The sequence below is a fragment of the Tursiops truncatus genome, chromosome X, assembly GCF_011762595.2.
Source record: "Tursiops truncatus isolate mTurTru1 chromosome X, mTurTru1.mat.Y, whole genome shotgun sequence".
Lineage (NCBI taxonomy): Eukaryota > Metazoa > Chordata > Mammalia > Artiodactyla > Delphinidae > Tursiops > Tursiops truncatus.
In genome coordinates this window covers 113061141-113077301 of record NC_047055.1, presented here as the reverse complement: position 1 = coordinate 113077301, position 16161 = coordinate 113061141, and the positions used below count along the sequence as shown (strand labels likewise).

The 16161-nt window shown below is 40.7% G+C and overlaps 1 protein-coding gene across 1 annotated transcript; it reads left to right on the top strand.

Annotated features, from left to right (window-relative positions):
* The first annotated feature begins 5430 nt into the window (after positions 1-5430).
* Positions 5431-15530, top strand: LOC117307519 (pyruvate dehydrogenase E1 component subunit alpha, somatic form, mitochondrial-like). The gene is made up of 10 exons (XM_033849340.2): positions 5431-5542; positions 6114-6287; positions 7080-7206; positions 7907-7998; positions 8829-8921; positions 9737-9892; positions 10150-10221; positions 12489-12556; positions 13707-13815; positions 14340-15530. The coding sequence occupies exons 2-10, from the start codon at positions 6195-6197 to the stop codon at positions 14502-14504; spliced, it is 975 nt and encodes a 324-aa protein (XP_033705231.2). The 5' UTR covers positions 5431-5542; positions 6114-6194; the 3' UTR covers positions 14505-15530.
* The last annotated feature ends 631 nt before the right edge of the window (positions 15531-16161 follow it).

Genomic DNA, 16161 nt, shown 5'->3' with positions numbered 1-16161 from the left:
CATTCCTTTTGGCTGAGTAATACTCCGTTGTATATATGTATCACAACTTCTTTATCTCCTTTCGTCTGTTGATGGGCATTTAGGTTGCTTCCATGACCTGGCTATTGTAAATAGTGCTGCAATGACACTGGGGTGCATGTGTGTTTCAGAATTATGGTTTCCTCTGGTATACGCCCAGTACTGGCATTGCTGGATCATATGGTAATTCTATTTTGAGTTTTTTTTTTTTTGCGGTACGCGGGCCTCTCACTGTTGTGGCCTCTCCCGTTGCGGAGCACAGGCTCCGGACGCGCAGGCTCAGCGGCCATGGCTCTGGGCCCAGCCGCTCCGTGGCATGTGGGATCTTCCCAGACAGGGCACGAACCTGCGTCCCCTGCATCGGCAGGCAGACTCTCAACCACTGCACCACCAGGGAAGCCCTATTTTTAGTTTTTTAAGGATCCTGCATACTTTTCTCCATAGTGGCTGTATCAATTTACATTCCCACCAACAGTGCAAGAGAGTTTCCCTTTCTCCACACCCTCTCCAGCATTTGTTGTTTGTAGATTTTCTGATGATGCCCATTCTAACTGGTGTGAGGTTGATACCTCATTGTAGTTCTGATTTGCCTTTCTCTAATAATTAGTGAGGTTGAGCAGCTTTTCATGTGCTTCTTGGCCATGTGTATGTCTTCTTTGAGAAATGTCCTATTTAGGTTTTCTGTCCATTTTTGGGTTGGGTGTTTGTTTCTTTAATATTGAGCTGCATGAGCTTTTATATATTTTGGAGATTAATCCTTTGTTGATTCATTTGCAAATATTTCTCCCATTCTGCGGGTTGTCTTTTCATCTTGTTTGTGGTTTCCTTTGCTGTGCAAAAGCTTTGAGGTTTCATTAGGTCCCATTTGTTTATTTTTGTTTTTATTTCCATTACTCTAGGAGGTGGATCAAAAACGATCTTGCTGTGATGTTATGTCAGAGAGTGTTCTTCCTATGTTTTCCTCTAAGAGTTTTATATGTGTCCAGTCTTACATTTAGGTCTCTAATCCATTTTGAGTTTTTTTTTGGTGTATGGTGGTTAGGAGTGTTCTTGATTTCATTCTTTTACATGTAGCAGCCCAGTTTTCCCAGCACCACTTATCGAAGAGACTATCTTTTCTCCATTGTATATCCTTGCCTCCTTTGTTGTAGATTAATTGACCATAGGTGTGTGGGTTTATCTCTGGGCTTTCTATCTTGTTCCATTGATCTCTGTTTCTGTTTTTGTGCCAGTACCATATTGTCTTGATTACTGTAGCTTTGTAGTATAGTCTGAAGTCAGGGAGTCTGATTCCACCAGCTCCGTTTTTTTCCCTCAAGACTGCTTTGGCTATTTGGGGTCTTTAGTGTCTCCATACAAATTTTAAGATTTTTTGTTCTAGCTCTTAAAAAATGCCATTGGTAATCTGATAGGGATTGCATTGAATCTGTAGATTGCTTTGGGTAGTATAGTCATTTTCACAATATTGATTCTTCCAATCCAAGAACATGGTATATCTCTCCATCTGTTGGTGTCATTTTTAATTTCTTTCATCAGTGTCTTATAATTTTCTGCATACAGGTCTTTTGTCTGCCTAGGTAGGTTTATTCTTAGGTATTTTCGTCCTTTTGTTGCAATGGTAAATGGGAGTGTTTCCTTAATTTCTCTTTCATATTTTTCATCATTAGTGTATAGGAATGCAAGAGATTGCTGTGCATTAATTTTGTATCCTGCTACTTTACCAGATTCATTGATTAGCTCTAGTAGTTTTCTGGTAGCATCTTTAGGATTCTCTATGTATAGTATCATGTCATCTGCAGACAGTGACAGTTTTACTTCTTCTTTTCCAATTTGTATTTGTTTTCTTTCTTTTTCTTTTCTGATTGCTGTGGCTAGGACTTCCAAAACTATGTTGAATAATGGTGGTGAGAATGGACATCCTTGTCTTGTTCCTGATCTTAGAGGAAATGCTTTCAGTTTTTCACCACTGAGAATGATGTTTGCTGTGGGTTTGTCATATATGGCCTTTATTATGTTGAGGTAGGTTCCCTCTATGCCTACTTTCTGGAGAGTTTTTTGTTTTTGTTTTTGTTTGTTTTTTTTGCTGTGTATGATCCTTTTAATGTGTTGTTGGATCCTATTTGCTAGTATTTTGTTGAGGATCTTTGCATCTATATTCATCAGTGATATTGGTCAGTAATTTTCTTTTTTTGTAGTATCCCTGTCTGGTTTTGGTATCAGGGTGATGGTGGCCTCATAGAATGAGTTTGGGAGTGTTCCTTCCTCGGCAATGTTTTCGAAGAGTTTGAGAAGGATGGGTGTTAGCTCTTCTCTGAATGTTTGATAGAATGCACCTGTAAAGCCATCTGGTCCTGGACTTTTGTTTGTTGGAAGATTTTTAATCACAGTTTCAATTTCATTACTTGTGATTGGTCTGTTCATATTTTCTATTCCTTCCTGGTTCAGTCTTGGAAGGTTATACCTTTCTAAGAATTTGTCCATTTCTTTCAGGTTGTCCATTTTATTGGCATAGAGTTGCTTGTAGTAGTCTCTTAGGATGCTTTGTATTTCTGCAGTGTCTGTTGTAACTTCTTGTTTTTCATTTCTAATTTTATTGATTTGAGTCCTCTCCCTCTTTTTCTTGATGAGTCTGGCTAATGGTTTATCAGTGTTGTTTATCTTCTCAAAGAACCAGCTTTTAGTTTTATTGATCTTTGCAATTGTTTTCTTTGTTTCTATTTTATTTATTTCTGCTCTGATCTTTATGATTTCTTTCCTTCTGCTAACTTTGGGTTTTGTTTGTTCCTCTTTCTCTAGTTCCTATAGGTGTACGGTTAGATTGTTTATTTGAGATTTTTTCTTGTTTCTTGAGGTAGGCTTGTATAGCTATAAACTTCCCTTTTAGAAATGCTTTTGCTGCATCCCATAGGTTTTGGATCACCGTGTTTTTCATTGTCATTTGTCTCTAGGTATTTTTTGATTTCCTGTTTGATTTCTTCAGTGATCTCTTGGTTTTTTAGTAACGTCTTGTTTAGCCTCCATGTGTTTGTGTTTCTTACGTTTTTTTCCCTGGAATTCATTTCTAGTCTCATAGTGTTGTGGTCAGAAAAGATACTTGATATGATTTCAGTTTTCTTAAATCTGCTGAGGCTGGACTTGTGACCCAAGATGTGATCTGTCCTGGAGAATGTTCCTTGCGCACTTGAGAAGAAAGTGTAATCTGCTATTTTTGGATGGAATGTCCTATAAATATCAATTAAATCTATCTGGTGTATTGTGTCATTTAAAGCTGTTTCCTTATTTATTTTCATTTTGGATGATCTGTCCATTGGTGTGAGGTGTTAAAGTCCCCCACTGTTGTGTTCCTGTCGATTTCCCTCTTTTATAGCTGTTAGCAGTTGCCTTATGTATTGAGGTGCTCCTATGTTGGGTGCATGTATATTTATAATTGTTATATATTTTTCTTGGATTGATCCCTTGATCATTATGTAGTGTCCTTCCTTGTCTCTTGTAATATTATTTTAAAGTCTATTTTGTCTGATATGAGAATTGCTACTCAGCTTTCTTTTGGTTTCCATTTGCATGGAATATCTTTTTCCATCCTGTCACTTTCAGTCTGTATGTGTCCCTAGGTGTGAAGTGAGTCTCTTGTAGCCAGCACATATATGGGTCTTGTTTTTGTATCCATTCAGCAAGCCTGTGTCTCTTGGTGGGAGCATTTAATCCATTCATGTTTAAGGTAATTATGGATATGTATGTGCCTATGACCATTTTCTTAATTGTTTTGGGTTTGTTTTTGTAGGTCCGTTTCTTCCCGTGTGTTTCCCACTTAGAGAAGTTCCTTTAGCATGTGTTGTAGAGCTTTTTGGTGGTGCTGAATTCTCTTAGCTTTTGCTTGTCTGTAAAGCTTTTGATTTCTCCACCGAATCTGAATGAGATCCTTGCCGGGTAGAGTAATCTTGGTTGTAGGTTCTTCCCTTTCATCACTTTAAATATGTCATTGCACTCCTTCTGGCTTGTAGAGCTTCTGCTGAGAAATCAGCTGTTAACCTTATGGGAGTTCCCTTGTATGTTATTTGTTGTTTTTCCCTTGCTGCTTTCAGTAATTTTTCTTTGTCTTTAATTTTTGCCAATTTGATTAGTATGTGTCTCGGCGTGTTTCTCCTTGGTTTTATCCTGTATGGGACTGTCTGCGATTCCTGGACTTGGGTGGCTATTTCCTTTCCCATGTTAGGGAAGTTTTCAACTATAATCTCTTCAAATATTTTCTCTGGTTCTTTCTCTCTCTTCTTCTTCTGGGACCCTTATAATGTGAATGTTGTCATGTTTCATGTTGTCCCAGAGGTCTGTTAGGCTGTCTTCATTTCTTTTCGTTCTTTTTTCTTTAGTCTGTTCCGCAGCCGTGAATTCCACCATTCTGTCTTCCAGGTCACTTATCCGTTCTTCTGCCTCAGTTATTCTGCTATTGATTCTTTCTAGTGTTGTCTTCATTTCAGTTATTGTATTGTTTATCTCTGTTTGTTTGTTCTGTAATACTTCTAGGTCTTTGTTAAACACTTCTTGCATCTTCTCTATGTTCGCCTGCATTCTTTTCCCGAGGTCCTGGATCATCTTCACTATCATTATTCTGAATTCTTTTTCTGGAAGGTTGCCTATCTCCACTTCATGTAGTTGTTTTTCTGGGGTTTTATGTTGTTTCTTCATCTGGCATATAGCCCTCTGCCTTTTCATCTTGTCTTTCTTTCTGTGGATGTGGTTTTTGTTCCACAGGCTGCAGGATTGTAGTTGTTCTTGCTTCTGCTGTCTGACCTCTCGAGAAGCATTTATTATTTCAAAAAAAAAAAAAAAAAAGGAAGGGAGTTGTAGAGAACATCTTCCTTCTGGTGCTCTTCGAATCATAAAACATCCCTCAAATCTTTTGTTTTTTTTAAGTCAGGGAATGCTAAGTATCTTTTCTTTTGTCTTGTACATTTCTCACTAAGGTGTCTATCTCATGCTTTGTGTAGTTTAAAATATTTTTCTTATAGTACCGTTTCATAGAGAAGTGATTTGCCTGAAATAGGAGTTGAATCATAGTTTTATTTGAAGAACTATTCTGAAAGTAAAGCATTAGCTTGCTCAACGTATGTGGTTATGACTAAGAATAGCATAAACATACCCCACAGATTATCTGGTCTCTTCGATTTGGCCATTAACTTCATTACATTTTCACTGTAATTTCTTTGAAAACAAAGTGACTATATAGACGGGTTTCTGCAGTTTGCCTTTCGATGGGGGTACCATCATGTTTCTTTGGCCAAAGCATGGATTCCTTTTGGAGGACAAGATCCCAACACAGTGAACAGAATGGAAGATAAGCCCATGAATGTGTTAGGGCTCTTAGAGTTCTAGGACTGCATCCTGATAACTGATTAATAAGAATAATAACTCAAAATAACCGACAATAAAAAGCACTGATATACTTGTATATTTTGATCTTTCAAAGGCAAGCAGAGTGCTGGTGGCATCCCGTAATTTTGCAAATGATGCTACATTTGAAATTAAGGTAAGAGGTGTTTTGCTTCGTGTTAAATTTTTTTCCACAGGTACACTTTGATATATAGTTTTACCTCTGCAGTACAGCATTTTGATATTCATGTTTTTCACCATTTTATTCCAAATGTTCTAGAATCGAAGATTCAGAGAAGTTAGCAAAAATTAGAATTTACTCCTTTTATGTAGCAGGTTTTTGGTAGTTTGGAGCAGGAGAGCAAGCTAAAAAGATTGAAGACCTACTCTAAGACTTGAAATGTGGTTTGGTAACATGTTTGAATAAGAAGATTCTTAGAATGCTTGTTTGAAAGTTTGTCTTTCAACCTGTAACTCAGTTGACTTCTAGGGGTTTTCAGTGAAAGTCGTCTTAGAAAGACTTCCTTTCTCCAAGACCCCATCTCATTGCACAGTCAGTTTTATGAAGGAATCAGAAGCAATATGCAGCATTTCTGATGTGCTCGCCTGCTGGTTTCAAGTTCAGTATTTGCTGGTTTTCGATTTAAATATTTCGAGTTAGATCTTAGAGTGGGTTGGCAGTGTTTACATTGTAGTGACTGAGAGATAACTGTCTGATTCCATTTCAGAAATGTGATCTTCACCGGCTGGAAGAGGGCCCTCCTGTCACTACGGTGCTCACCAGGGAGGATGGGCTCAAATACTACAGGATGATGCAGACTGTTCGTCGAATGGAGTTAAAAGCAGATCAGCTATATAAACAGAAAATTATTCGTGGTTTCTGTCACTTGTGTGATGGTCAGGTGGGTGGTAGTTTTGTAGTAAAACTGTGTTACTTAGGAATTGAAGTATGGTGTGTGTTTATCAGCTTTTACCCTGCTTTATCTGTCTGAAGGATTTGAGGCTGGTATTTTAGAATAAACATGAGAATGCTGAGACCTGCTAGGAAGCTTATGCTAAAGAATTGACTCATGTATCATATTGCTGACTTCCTGTGCCTTTATAGCATTATGATCACCTGTACTGAGTATACTTTTGGGGGACGGGTTTTCGTTTTGTTTTTTGTTTTGTAGGTTTAGGCCAAGGTTTGTGAAATCAAATGCCTACCAGGGACCAGTTAGGTAGAATACATGAGTGAAGGCTGCCAGCTGTATGAAGTATCGAGAAAGGTGACAGGGACTAGTGGTGAAGTGGAACAGACGGGGCCCACCCGCAGGGGTAGTCATAACTGGCTGGTAGTCCAGCCAGTTGGTGCCATGTGGAAATACGGGGCTAATGCTTCCTGTTGCTGATGTCTTCGAGAGAAGACAGACGTCTCTATTTTCATGTGAAATTCCCCAATATTTTAATGTTCACATTTGATTCAGAATTTTTTCACATCACCATACAGGCTTAAAAGAAATGTATCTATGCATTGCCAGTTTATGGCTCTGGCTTGGGCCTTACCTCTACTCTGTTTCTGGTGTAAAGTAGAGGTACTTGCTGTTATTAATGAAGAGTTCTACTGGGCCAAATATTTCATAATAGTGTAGGAAACCTTTTAACTAGAAATGGTGTACTGTACTGACTCATTGCCACTTCTTCCTTGAATGCAGGAAGCTTGTTGTGTGGGCCTGGAGGCCGGCATAAACCCCACAGACCATCTGATCACAGCATATCGGGCTCACGGCTTTACGTTTACTCGTGGGCTTTCTGTCCGAGCAATTCTCGCAGAGCTTACAGGTTTGCTATTAATTTACAAAAAGGGGAAATTAAGTTTTCAGATCTCCTATTAAGATGCTAACCGTTTATAAGTTACATTGAAACCTTTTTGAGGGTTAAAAAAAAAAAAGCTGAAACCAAAAAAACCTCTCCCTTTTGGTGCTCTGGTACCTCTATTGTGCTTTTGAGTAAACTGACCATTTTTTGAGGTTGTCTGGCCTCTCAGGTAAAGGTCAGCTCTATAAAATCAGAATAGTGTTTATCACTCAAGCATGCCAATAGAAATCTAGCAAAGAAAGTAAATTGAGTATAAGTATTTCATTGGGTAGAAATTCATTGGGTAGAATCTTCTCAACAGTCCCTTTGTCCCCCTTGACTCTTATGCGAGTGTAGGAGAAATCAGATGTTTGTCACTGGCCAAAAAAAAAAAAAAAAAAAAAGTCTAGGGGACCACACTAACATCTGAAGAAAACTCAGTGATTAGAGAGCTGAAAAAGTTGGAAAGGTCAAGGACATGGGACTGGCCTGACCTTCATTATAAAAGGGCCAGGAGACAAGGAGGACTTGTCTAGGTATTTGCATAGAGGGACAGGTGCTTATGTAGTTGAATCGGTTTCTGAGTTCTAATGGTTGAGCCTCTACGTAAATACTCTGGGTGTGTTTTTGTTTGTTTTATATATTTGGTTTTTGATGTGTCATGTTTGTGTGGTGCCACTTCTAGGACGAAGAGGAGGTTGTGCTAAAGGAAAAGGAGGATCGATGCATATGTACGCCAAGAACTTCTACGGGGGCAATGGCATCGTGGGAGCTCAGGTAGTAGAGGACTAGCATTGTATGATTTTCTGGATTTGGCCCTGGCCCACATCTGTGCAATATTCTGTACCCCAGACAACTTCCCTCTGAAGTACTTCAGTACTTGGGGGGCACGGTGTGCTTTAAATGACCTCTTGCGTCATACCCTATCATTTAATAAATAGATTTGTACAGTGATTTAAAATGTTTCCTTTTAGGTACTTGTTATGTTTTATAAGTAAGCAAGAGCCTCTAGCAGTAGAACTATACCTTTGCCGTTTAATTGATATTTAATTGCTTTGTCACATCCTCTTGGCCACACCTCTCTCCCTGCTGTAGACAGTGCTGGCACTGGTACCAGACCAGGAGAAGCAGGTGGTCAGGATCTTAAGGGCCTAGTTTGAATCTAAAGCCAGCTTCTGTGGTTATGCCGTCCTCCTTGTTCTCATCAGTTAGTAAATAATGGACAAGGAACAGCAGAAGATCGTATCTAGATTGTTCGGTTTACTTTCTAATATATTACGGTTCTAGCATCTGGGTTTTTTGGTTTGTTTTTGGTATTTTTTTTAATCCTTGGTTTCTTTTTCTTTTTTTGGCTTTTCAGGATTAGCAGTTGAATCTCTGAATGCATAAATGTTATTGCTAAATGGTTGACATAGAATACGATAGTAGTTATTCGTGTTACTTTGCTAGTTTGTTTATAATATTGGGGGTAGGGTAAGCAGAGACAGGGTTGGGGTAGGGACAGTGTCATTTCTATCTCACATTCTGGTCAGGAGTTAACATTCAGAGCATTAACTTCTTCCCTCACGGATTTCTGTGGTTCCTTTCTTGGTTGTCCTTAATATTAGGTGCCCCTGGGAGCTGGGATTGCTCTGGCCTGTAAGTATAACGGAAAAGATGAAATCTGTTTGACTTTGTATGGTGATGGCGCTGCTAATCAGGTGAGTATGTGTCTCTTAACATTGCAATAATGATTACAGTGTTATGTCCAAAGTGTTGAATATTCATAGTTCAGTTTGTGGTGAAGTAGTATATTGCTTACTAGTTGAAATGGCCGTTTATCTGGCAAGCTAGAATTTGGTTTTGTGGCCACATTAGAGATTTACATCCTGGCATTGTTTCACAAGCGCTTTATATAGGTGTACTCCTAAGAGTACGCTCACCTTTGCTCTACCTCAGTGCTCCACAGACTCTGTGGGGAAGGACTGATTTACATTTTAATCCTTGGCAAACCAGTTCTTAAACCAGTACCGTAATGTACAGACTCATTCCCCTGAATGCCAAGGCGCTGTCAGACTCCTCTCGCTCTTCTGTCGTGGTCTGAGTAATCACCGGTCCGTGGCTGACACCCTGCCAGGCCCTGCTCTGGATGCCGATTCTCAGACACCGGTTCACTCTGGTCATCCAGAGGGTCTCATAGAATTTATAATGAAGCACACAACTAGGCAGCCGTAGTACATTCTTACATGTCCATCTTTTCCCGTTGTATTCTCCGCTGCTGCCTTGGCCCTACAGAAGCAAGTAGTAGTACTTGGTTTGTCACTTCCTTAGCGGCAAAAGAGGTGATGGTTTGCTGCGCTGTGCCCCGCTCCCCCCCAAGCGCACACACTCCTTTGCTTCAGAAGCTTAGTTGTGGGTGAGGCGTTTCATCCTATGGAAGCTTTCTCTGCTGGGTAGAGCAGCAGCTGTTGTGGATGATGAAGTCTAGAGAAAAACAGCAAAATGAAACCACTTGAACTTTTATACATACTTCCAGGGTCAGATATTCGAAGCTTACAATATGGCGGCTTTGTGGAAATTGCCTTGTATTTTCATCTGTGAGAATAACCGCTATGGGATGGGAACATCTGTGGAGAGAGCAGCAGCCAGCACTGATTACTACAAGAGAGGCGACTTCATTCCTGGGCTGAGGGTAAGGACACCTGTTGTAGAGCTGGAGCTACACCCTCAGGGCCTGCGGGGCCCAGGTACTCTGTCAAGTGCCCTTGAAGATCTCAGAGAGATCAAAGAGTTCTGTTTTCTTAGTGGATGAACAGGTCATGTAAGATGAAAATGGTTTTAGGCAGTTGGATTTATGCTCTGCCCCTTTCCTTTTTATTTTTAAAATTTTATTGAAGTATAGTTGATTTACAATGTTGTGTTTATTTAATCTTTCCCATTTATTAATAGGTAGATGGAATGGATATCCTGTGTGTCCGGGAGGCCACAAGGTTTGCAGCTGCCTATTGTAGAGCTGGAAAGGTAAGATTTTTCTTGTAGGCCTCTAGGCTAGAGATTTCTAATGACATTTATCTGTCTTAAAGTTAAAAGAATGCCCCCTGTGTCTATTGTAGCAATGTAGGAGTAGCTGCTAATTGAGGTGTAAAAGATAGAAGCTGGGTCCAGTTAAGCGAATCGGGTCCCTTCATATAAATAACATGGTCTTGATAGCTCACGTCTTGGGAAACATTCCATGTTTGCCCCATTTGGGGTAAATCTTTCCTTGCAGTGCTCCCTCAGCATTCTGCCTCTGTCTTCATTGTGACAATCTGTTTTGCCTTTTGGTTTGGTTAATTATGTGCTTCTAACTCTTCCACCCCCCTGCCCCCCGCCATCAATCATAAGCCCCTTGAGTGAACAGACTGGGGACTCCTGCAGTGCCCTGCACAGAACTTTGCTTATGTAAAATAGGCATCCAGTATAAGTTTGTCTTTTGTAAATCAAATAATACGTTTAAATTATGTAGTCTTAGTCTTGCTGTTTCAGTCCTAAGAACCTTGACCCTTCCAGTTATAGCAGCGGAGGGAGAAGGGAACAGTGAGATTGGCCTAAAAAGAGGCTTACATGCCATCTGAGCTGGTGGAAAGATGTTCTTCTCCCTAAATCAGTGTTTCACAGCCCAGAAAGCAGGCCCCTGAGGTTTACCCTTCAGTGACTTCCCTCACGTACGTGTTTGGGCAGTAGTGCAAATAAGATTGGGCTGGCAGTGATGAAAATGGAAGAGAGGGTGAAGAGGGGAGGGAGCTGTAGAACGGTTGAACAAGAAAAAAATGAGATGACTGAGATGGCAGGTTGGTGGCAGTGGGCTCACTGGTCTGTATCAGGACTCTGAGACTAGGGGTCCACGCCCTGGGTGGTGGGTATCATCATCCCCCCTCCCAGTTCCTGAAAGAATATGTGGCATCCAACAGTATGTGGAAACAGGATCAGTAGTTTGTAGTGTGTTGACTTTCTCAGCCTGACCAAAGCCTGATCTTGGAATTAGGGGAGGGTCTGGAAAAACCCCTTTATCACCATCCCCTTAGCCTAACCAGCCGTGCTTCCAAATGGCTACGGGATGATTAACAATCAATAGGTGACAGTTATTGAGAGATGATAGGTCAGGCAATGTGCTAAGCACTTAGGTATTACCTTTTTTAATCGGCGCACCTCTGAGCTGGGTTAATTACTGTTTTGTAGATGAAGAAACTGAGGTATGTAGCTACTATAGAGTACAGCCAGAACTGGAACCCAAGCACTTGGATTCCATCTCCCGCCCTCTTTTAACTACTACACCAAACTGCCCAAGGATCCTAGATCCACCCCATCCCCTCTGTTCAAAGTTGTTTTCTAAAAGGGGGCTGGTGTAGCATGAGCAAGCTACCTCGTGGTAGCCGGGCTCTCCCAGTCGCAGGATCAGCACCTGCCAACTTTCTGTTACACAGTAGCTAGATCTCTGTGAAGCAGGACTGGTTGCTGTCCCCTACGAAACACTGCATGAAGTGGGTGTGACGTAGAAAGTCACCTATCCAGCCTCTCTTCATGTGTGCTGGGAAGTGGAGAAGGACGAGAGGACTAGAGGTTTGCTTTTCATCTTACGTTGTTAAGGTTTATGTTAGTGTTTTTCTCTAGCCTTGATCAGAATGCTTATAGATGATTTCCCCTGTGACTGGGGGGGAGGGGGGTGGGCAGAAAGACTAGCATATTAACCGTGAAGATAAATGCCATCCCCGCTTTCTGATAGGCTTTTCTTAATTAAATCTATCCTGTGCTTAAAGAATTATATATCAAATGCAATTCTGGTGAAATAGAACCCATTGACATTACATAAAGAATTGTCTGCCTTTTTGATTCAAAATATGCTGCGGGGGGGTGGCTTTTATTAATAAGTTCCTGTTAAAAATAAGGAGGATGGGGCTTCCCTGGTGGCACAGTGGTTGAGAGTCCACTTGCCGGTGCAGGGGACGCAGGTTCGTGCCCCGGTCCGGGAGGATCCCACATGCCGCGGAGCGGCTGGGCCTGTGAGCCATGGCCGCTGAGCCTGTGCTCTGCAACGGGATGAGGCCACAGCAGTGAGAGGCCCGAGTACCGCAAAAAAAAAAAAAAAAAAAAAAATGAGAATGAAACATGCAATAAATAGGTAATAGAAATGAGAATCAACTAAGAAGAAATTCTTAACTCAGATCTGATGAAGGTATTTGATCCTGAAAGGACGTACATTTGAGGCTGTGGCCATTGTTTCACCTTACCTCCACTGGGTTCTGTTTTAGGGGCCCATACTGATGGAGCTGCAGACTTACCGTTACCATGGGCACAGCATGAGTGATCCTGGAGTCAGGTATGGTCATGGGAAAACTGAGTGTGGTGTCCGAAGTGGATGGGCTTTGAATGGTGCTACTTAGATGAAAAAGCAAAGCATTTCAGTGTGTGTTTGCTTTTGAAGCCAGACACCAGTTGGCTTCATGCATTGATTTAGTAGTTAGTCTGAGCCTGAAAGCCGTGCCTTCCAATAAATTGGTTCCAATATAGAAAGCATTCTGAAAATTCCTCTAGTGTGTACATGCTAGTTAGCATGAGCACCAATAAGAAAACAATTGCAGAGAGGAATTGTTGCATAAAACAGGACTGATGGTAGAGTAGGATACTTGGGGGCATTTACCTTTTGTAGGCATTACCCCAGATTCTCATGGCGTATTCCTCTTCTGGCTGGAATGGAGCAAGACCAAGTAGCACGTGGGATATTCCATATGTTGAAATAAATCAGTCAAAAAAAAAGGAGTTTTGTCACCTGGCAACTCTGGCATGTAATGCTGCAGTCCCGGAGTGTGGCATAATTAAGAGTAGATTTAGTCAAAGTAAGCCGTAATAAGTCTTTGAGCATAGAATGAAGGCCTAAGGGAAAATGTTATGAAGAGCAGCTTACATGGAAGAAAGCACTTGGTGTAATTCTGTTCTTAAAAAAATGGTAGAGTCTTTCTTTGCTTTTAGTGTTATTTCAAGTGCTGTAGGACAAGGGTCAGTTGTACAATCAAGAATCGGAAAACCTCCTCTCCAAATTCTTGCCAGCCACACTGCTCTGTGGTCTTAAGGGAGGAAAGGCAAGGCACATTTTTTTTGTGCTTAGCCTTCTGCTGCCTCAAAGGTTATAGCTATCACCACAGAAAACCATCTCCCCTGCCTCCACCACTACCTTCACGCCCGACCTCTAGATCAAGTAGCAAATAGAAACTTGGCGCCTGTTGTCAGAATGCCAGAGAAGCCAGGTGAATTGCCATTGTAGAGTTTTCTATAAAGACAGAGCAGCTCTTCCTTACAGAATATTAGGATGAGTTCTTGTATTTTGCAAGTATATAATTCTGCCCTTCTTACGGTGACGTGAGTACTGATGTGCTCCTTCGTCTCAGAAACAGACTGCTGTGTTTCCCAGACTGTCTCTGCTGTGCCGGCACTGTTCTTATCTACTTGTAACTCTGTTTCCCTCCCTCTAGTTACCGTACACGAGAAGAAATTCAGGAAGTTAGAAGTAAGAGTGACCCTATCATGCTTCTCAAGGATAGGATGGTGAACAGCAATCTGGCCAGTGTTGAAGAACTAAAGGTACAGTGACTCTTGATGGTTTAAAAGTAAGTCTGCCTTTGAAGGTTGACTCTCCTTTTTGAGCAGTTTTTCTCTACACAAGAAGCTGCCACTCGGTAAACTAGGTAAGTAAGTGGGAAAGTACATATTGTATTCGGTTGGCCAAAAATTTTCCGAGCCATGTTGTGGGAAAACCCCGATGTTGTGGGAAAACCCCGAAGAACTTTTTGGCCAATGCAATATTTTTCACAGGACATTAACCTCCTCCACCATCCGTTCTTCTTTCCTAAAAATATACTGTAGATTTTTAATTCATAAATGTTCCCTCGCCAGGGTATATGTCTTAATGTTGGTATCTGTCCTCCAGAATCCCCCTTCGTGGATTGTTGTGTCATGGTTAACCTAACATTTTCAATAATAATAGGTATACTGCCAGTACTAGTAGAGAGTTAACAACTAGCAAGAGGTTCCCAGTAGAACAAGTTGGTACCTAAGCTGCTGTCTATTCAAAACATCTCTTGAACTGTAATCTGATTGATTTTTAGGAAATTGATGTTGACGTGAGAAAAGAAATTGAGGATGCTGCCCAGTTTGCTACAGCTGACCCTGAACCACCTTTGGAAGAACTCGGCTATCACATCTACTGCAGCGATCCGCCTTTTGAAGTCCGGGGTGCAAACCAGTGGATCAAGTTTAAGTCCATCAGTTAATGCAAGATGGTACACCTTTAGTTGGGTATTCAGCAGCAACTGTAAGGAATGCTTTGGGTTCTCTACTTTGTTAAGGAGGAAAAAACCCATAGAAAGAAAGTGTAGATTTAGTTAGATAGATAGATAGATAGTGTAATTGCATGTGGTTTGTACAGTGTTGCATTAAAAGATACAACGTCTTTTAATGTTATATCTTAAGGATAGTATGGATCTTATTATAAAGATTATTTTAGTTATATAGGTCTAAAATAGGTAATAAGAGTTTGCTTAACCCTCCTTCAAATTACTTCCTTAAAATAGTTCTATTTGGTTTAGTTGTATACTCGTTTAACAAATACTTTTTTAGTTACTAAAAGGAGAAACAATTCCTTATATGCCTGTCCAACTCTGCCACCTTTTTGTGGGGCGATCATTGTCCTGTCCCTCCCAGTGCCCAGCAGCTTACCTGGTGTACCCTAACGTGCACACATGCCCCCATTTGTGTGCATGTCGGTGCTGAAGCCTGTTCACACTGAACCATCATTTCTCCTTAATAAAACACAGTATTTATTATAACCAGGCAGGGGTGGAAGGACAATTCGATTTTTAAATAAGACTACTTCATTTTAAAGGCCAAATAAGTTAGTTTTCTCCATTTATACATTAAGTATAAATATGAAGCTATTTTCTTAATAGTTTTCTATTTACAGTCATATCAAACATTAAATACAAGGCATTAAATACAAGGCATATTCTTATCAATTTTATCTTTTTTGAATTTTAAGTGCAATTCCAGTTAATAGTAATGTATGGAATGTGTGATCTAAAACAGTGATTCCCAGCCTTTTTGTTATTTTAAACACCTGTTGTTTCACCTTTCCAGCAGATATTTTTCCATTGAAGTAAATTAAAATTCATTTTTAAGGATTCCCTAATACTCTGGGATGTCAAGACCAGGTTTTACAATCATTGTTTTCACAATACATACAAGTTCTACTCACCTTGAAAACATGTTGATAAATAAAAGGTTAAAAATTTTTTCCATCATTCTTTAAAACTTCAAGTTCTTAAATTGTTCATTGAACAAGCGGTGTTTTCCTTGCGTAAGTGCAGCAGAATTCGTGTGTATGTTGTCAGCTCTTTGCTCCCTGTGTCCCCTGGCTTAGCTGATTGATTAAGCCTCATCTTGGGTTGCCGGGGCCCCCTGAGCCTGTCTTCTGTACTGGGAGACTGCAGTCCAGAGCCTGCAGAGGAGACCACCACTACGAAACAAACAGGAGTCGTCTTTAGAGAGTCGTAAGAGAAGACAACTTCAAAGCAACACAGCAGAATACTTCTTTAGGAGCCCTTATGGCAAAAGCTATAGTATATCCTTCCAGACTTGTCTAGATTTGTTGTCTAGTCTTAAAAATGCAGTCCCTAACTTGAAAACTTACTTAACTAAAACAGGAATATGTTCTCTTCACATATGGAGGTGACACTTGTGCCTTAGCAGGAGTGGGACATGGCCTGAGAGGTACTGTACAGGAGTGCTGCTGCATCTGTGCAGAGCAGACTATTTAAGATGACGTGGGGATGAGAAGGCAGGGTGCAAGTTAAAGAAAGAAGGCTTTGGGTGTAGTAGCCCACTAGCATCTCATGTCTCGCTTCACTCCACTCCCAGCCAGGCCTGTCTCTT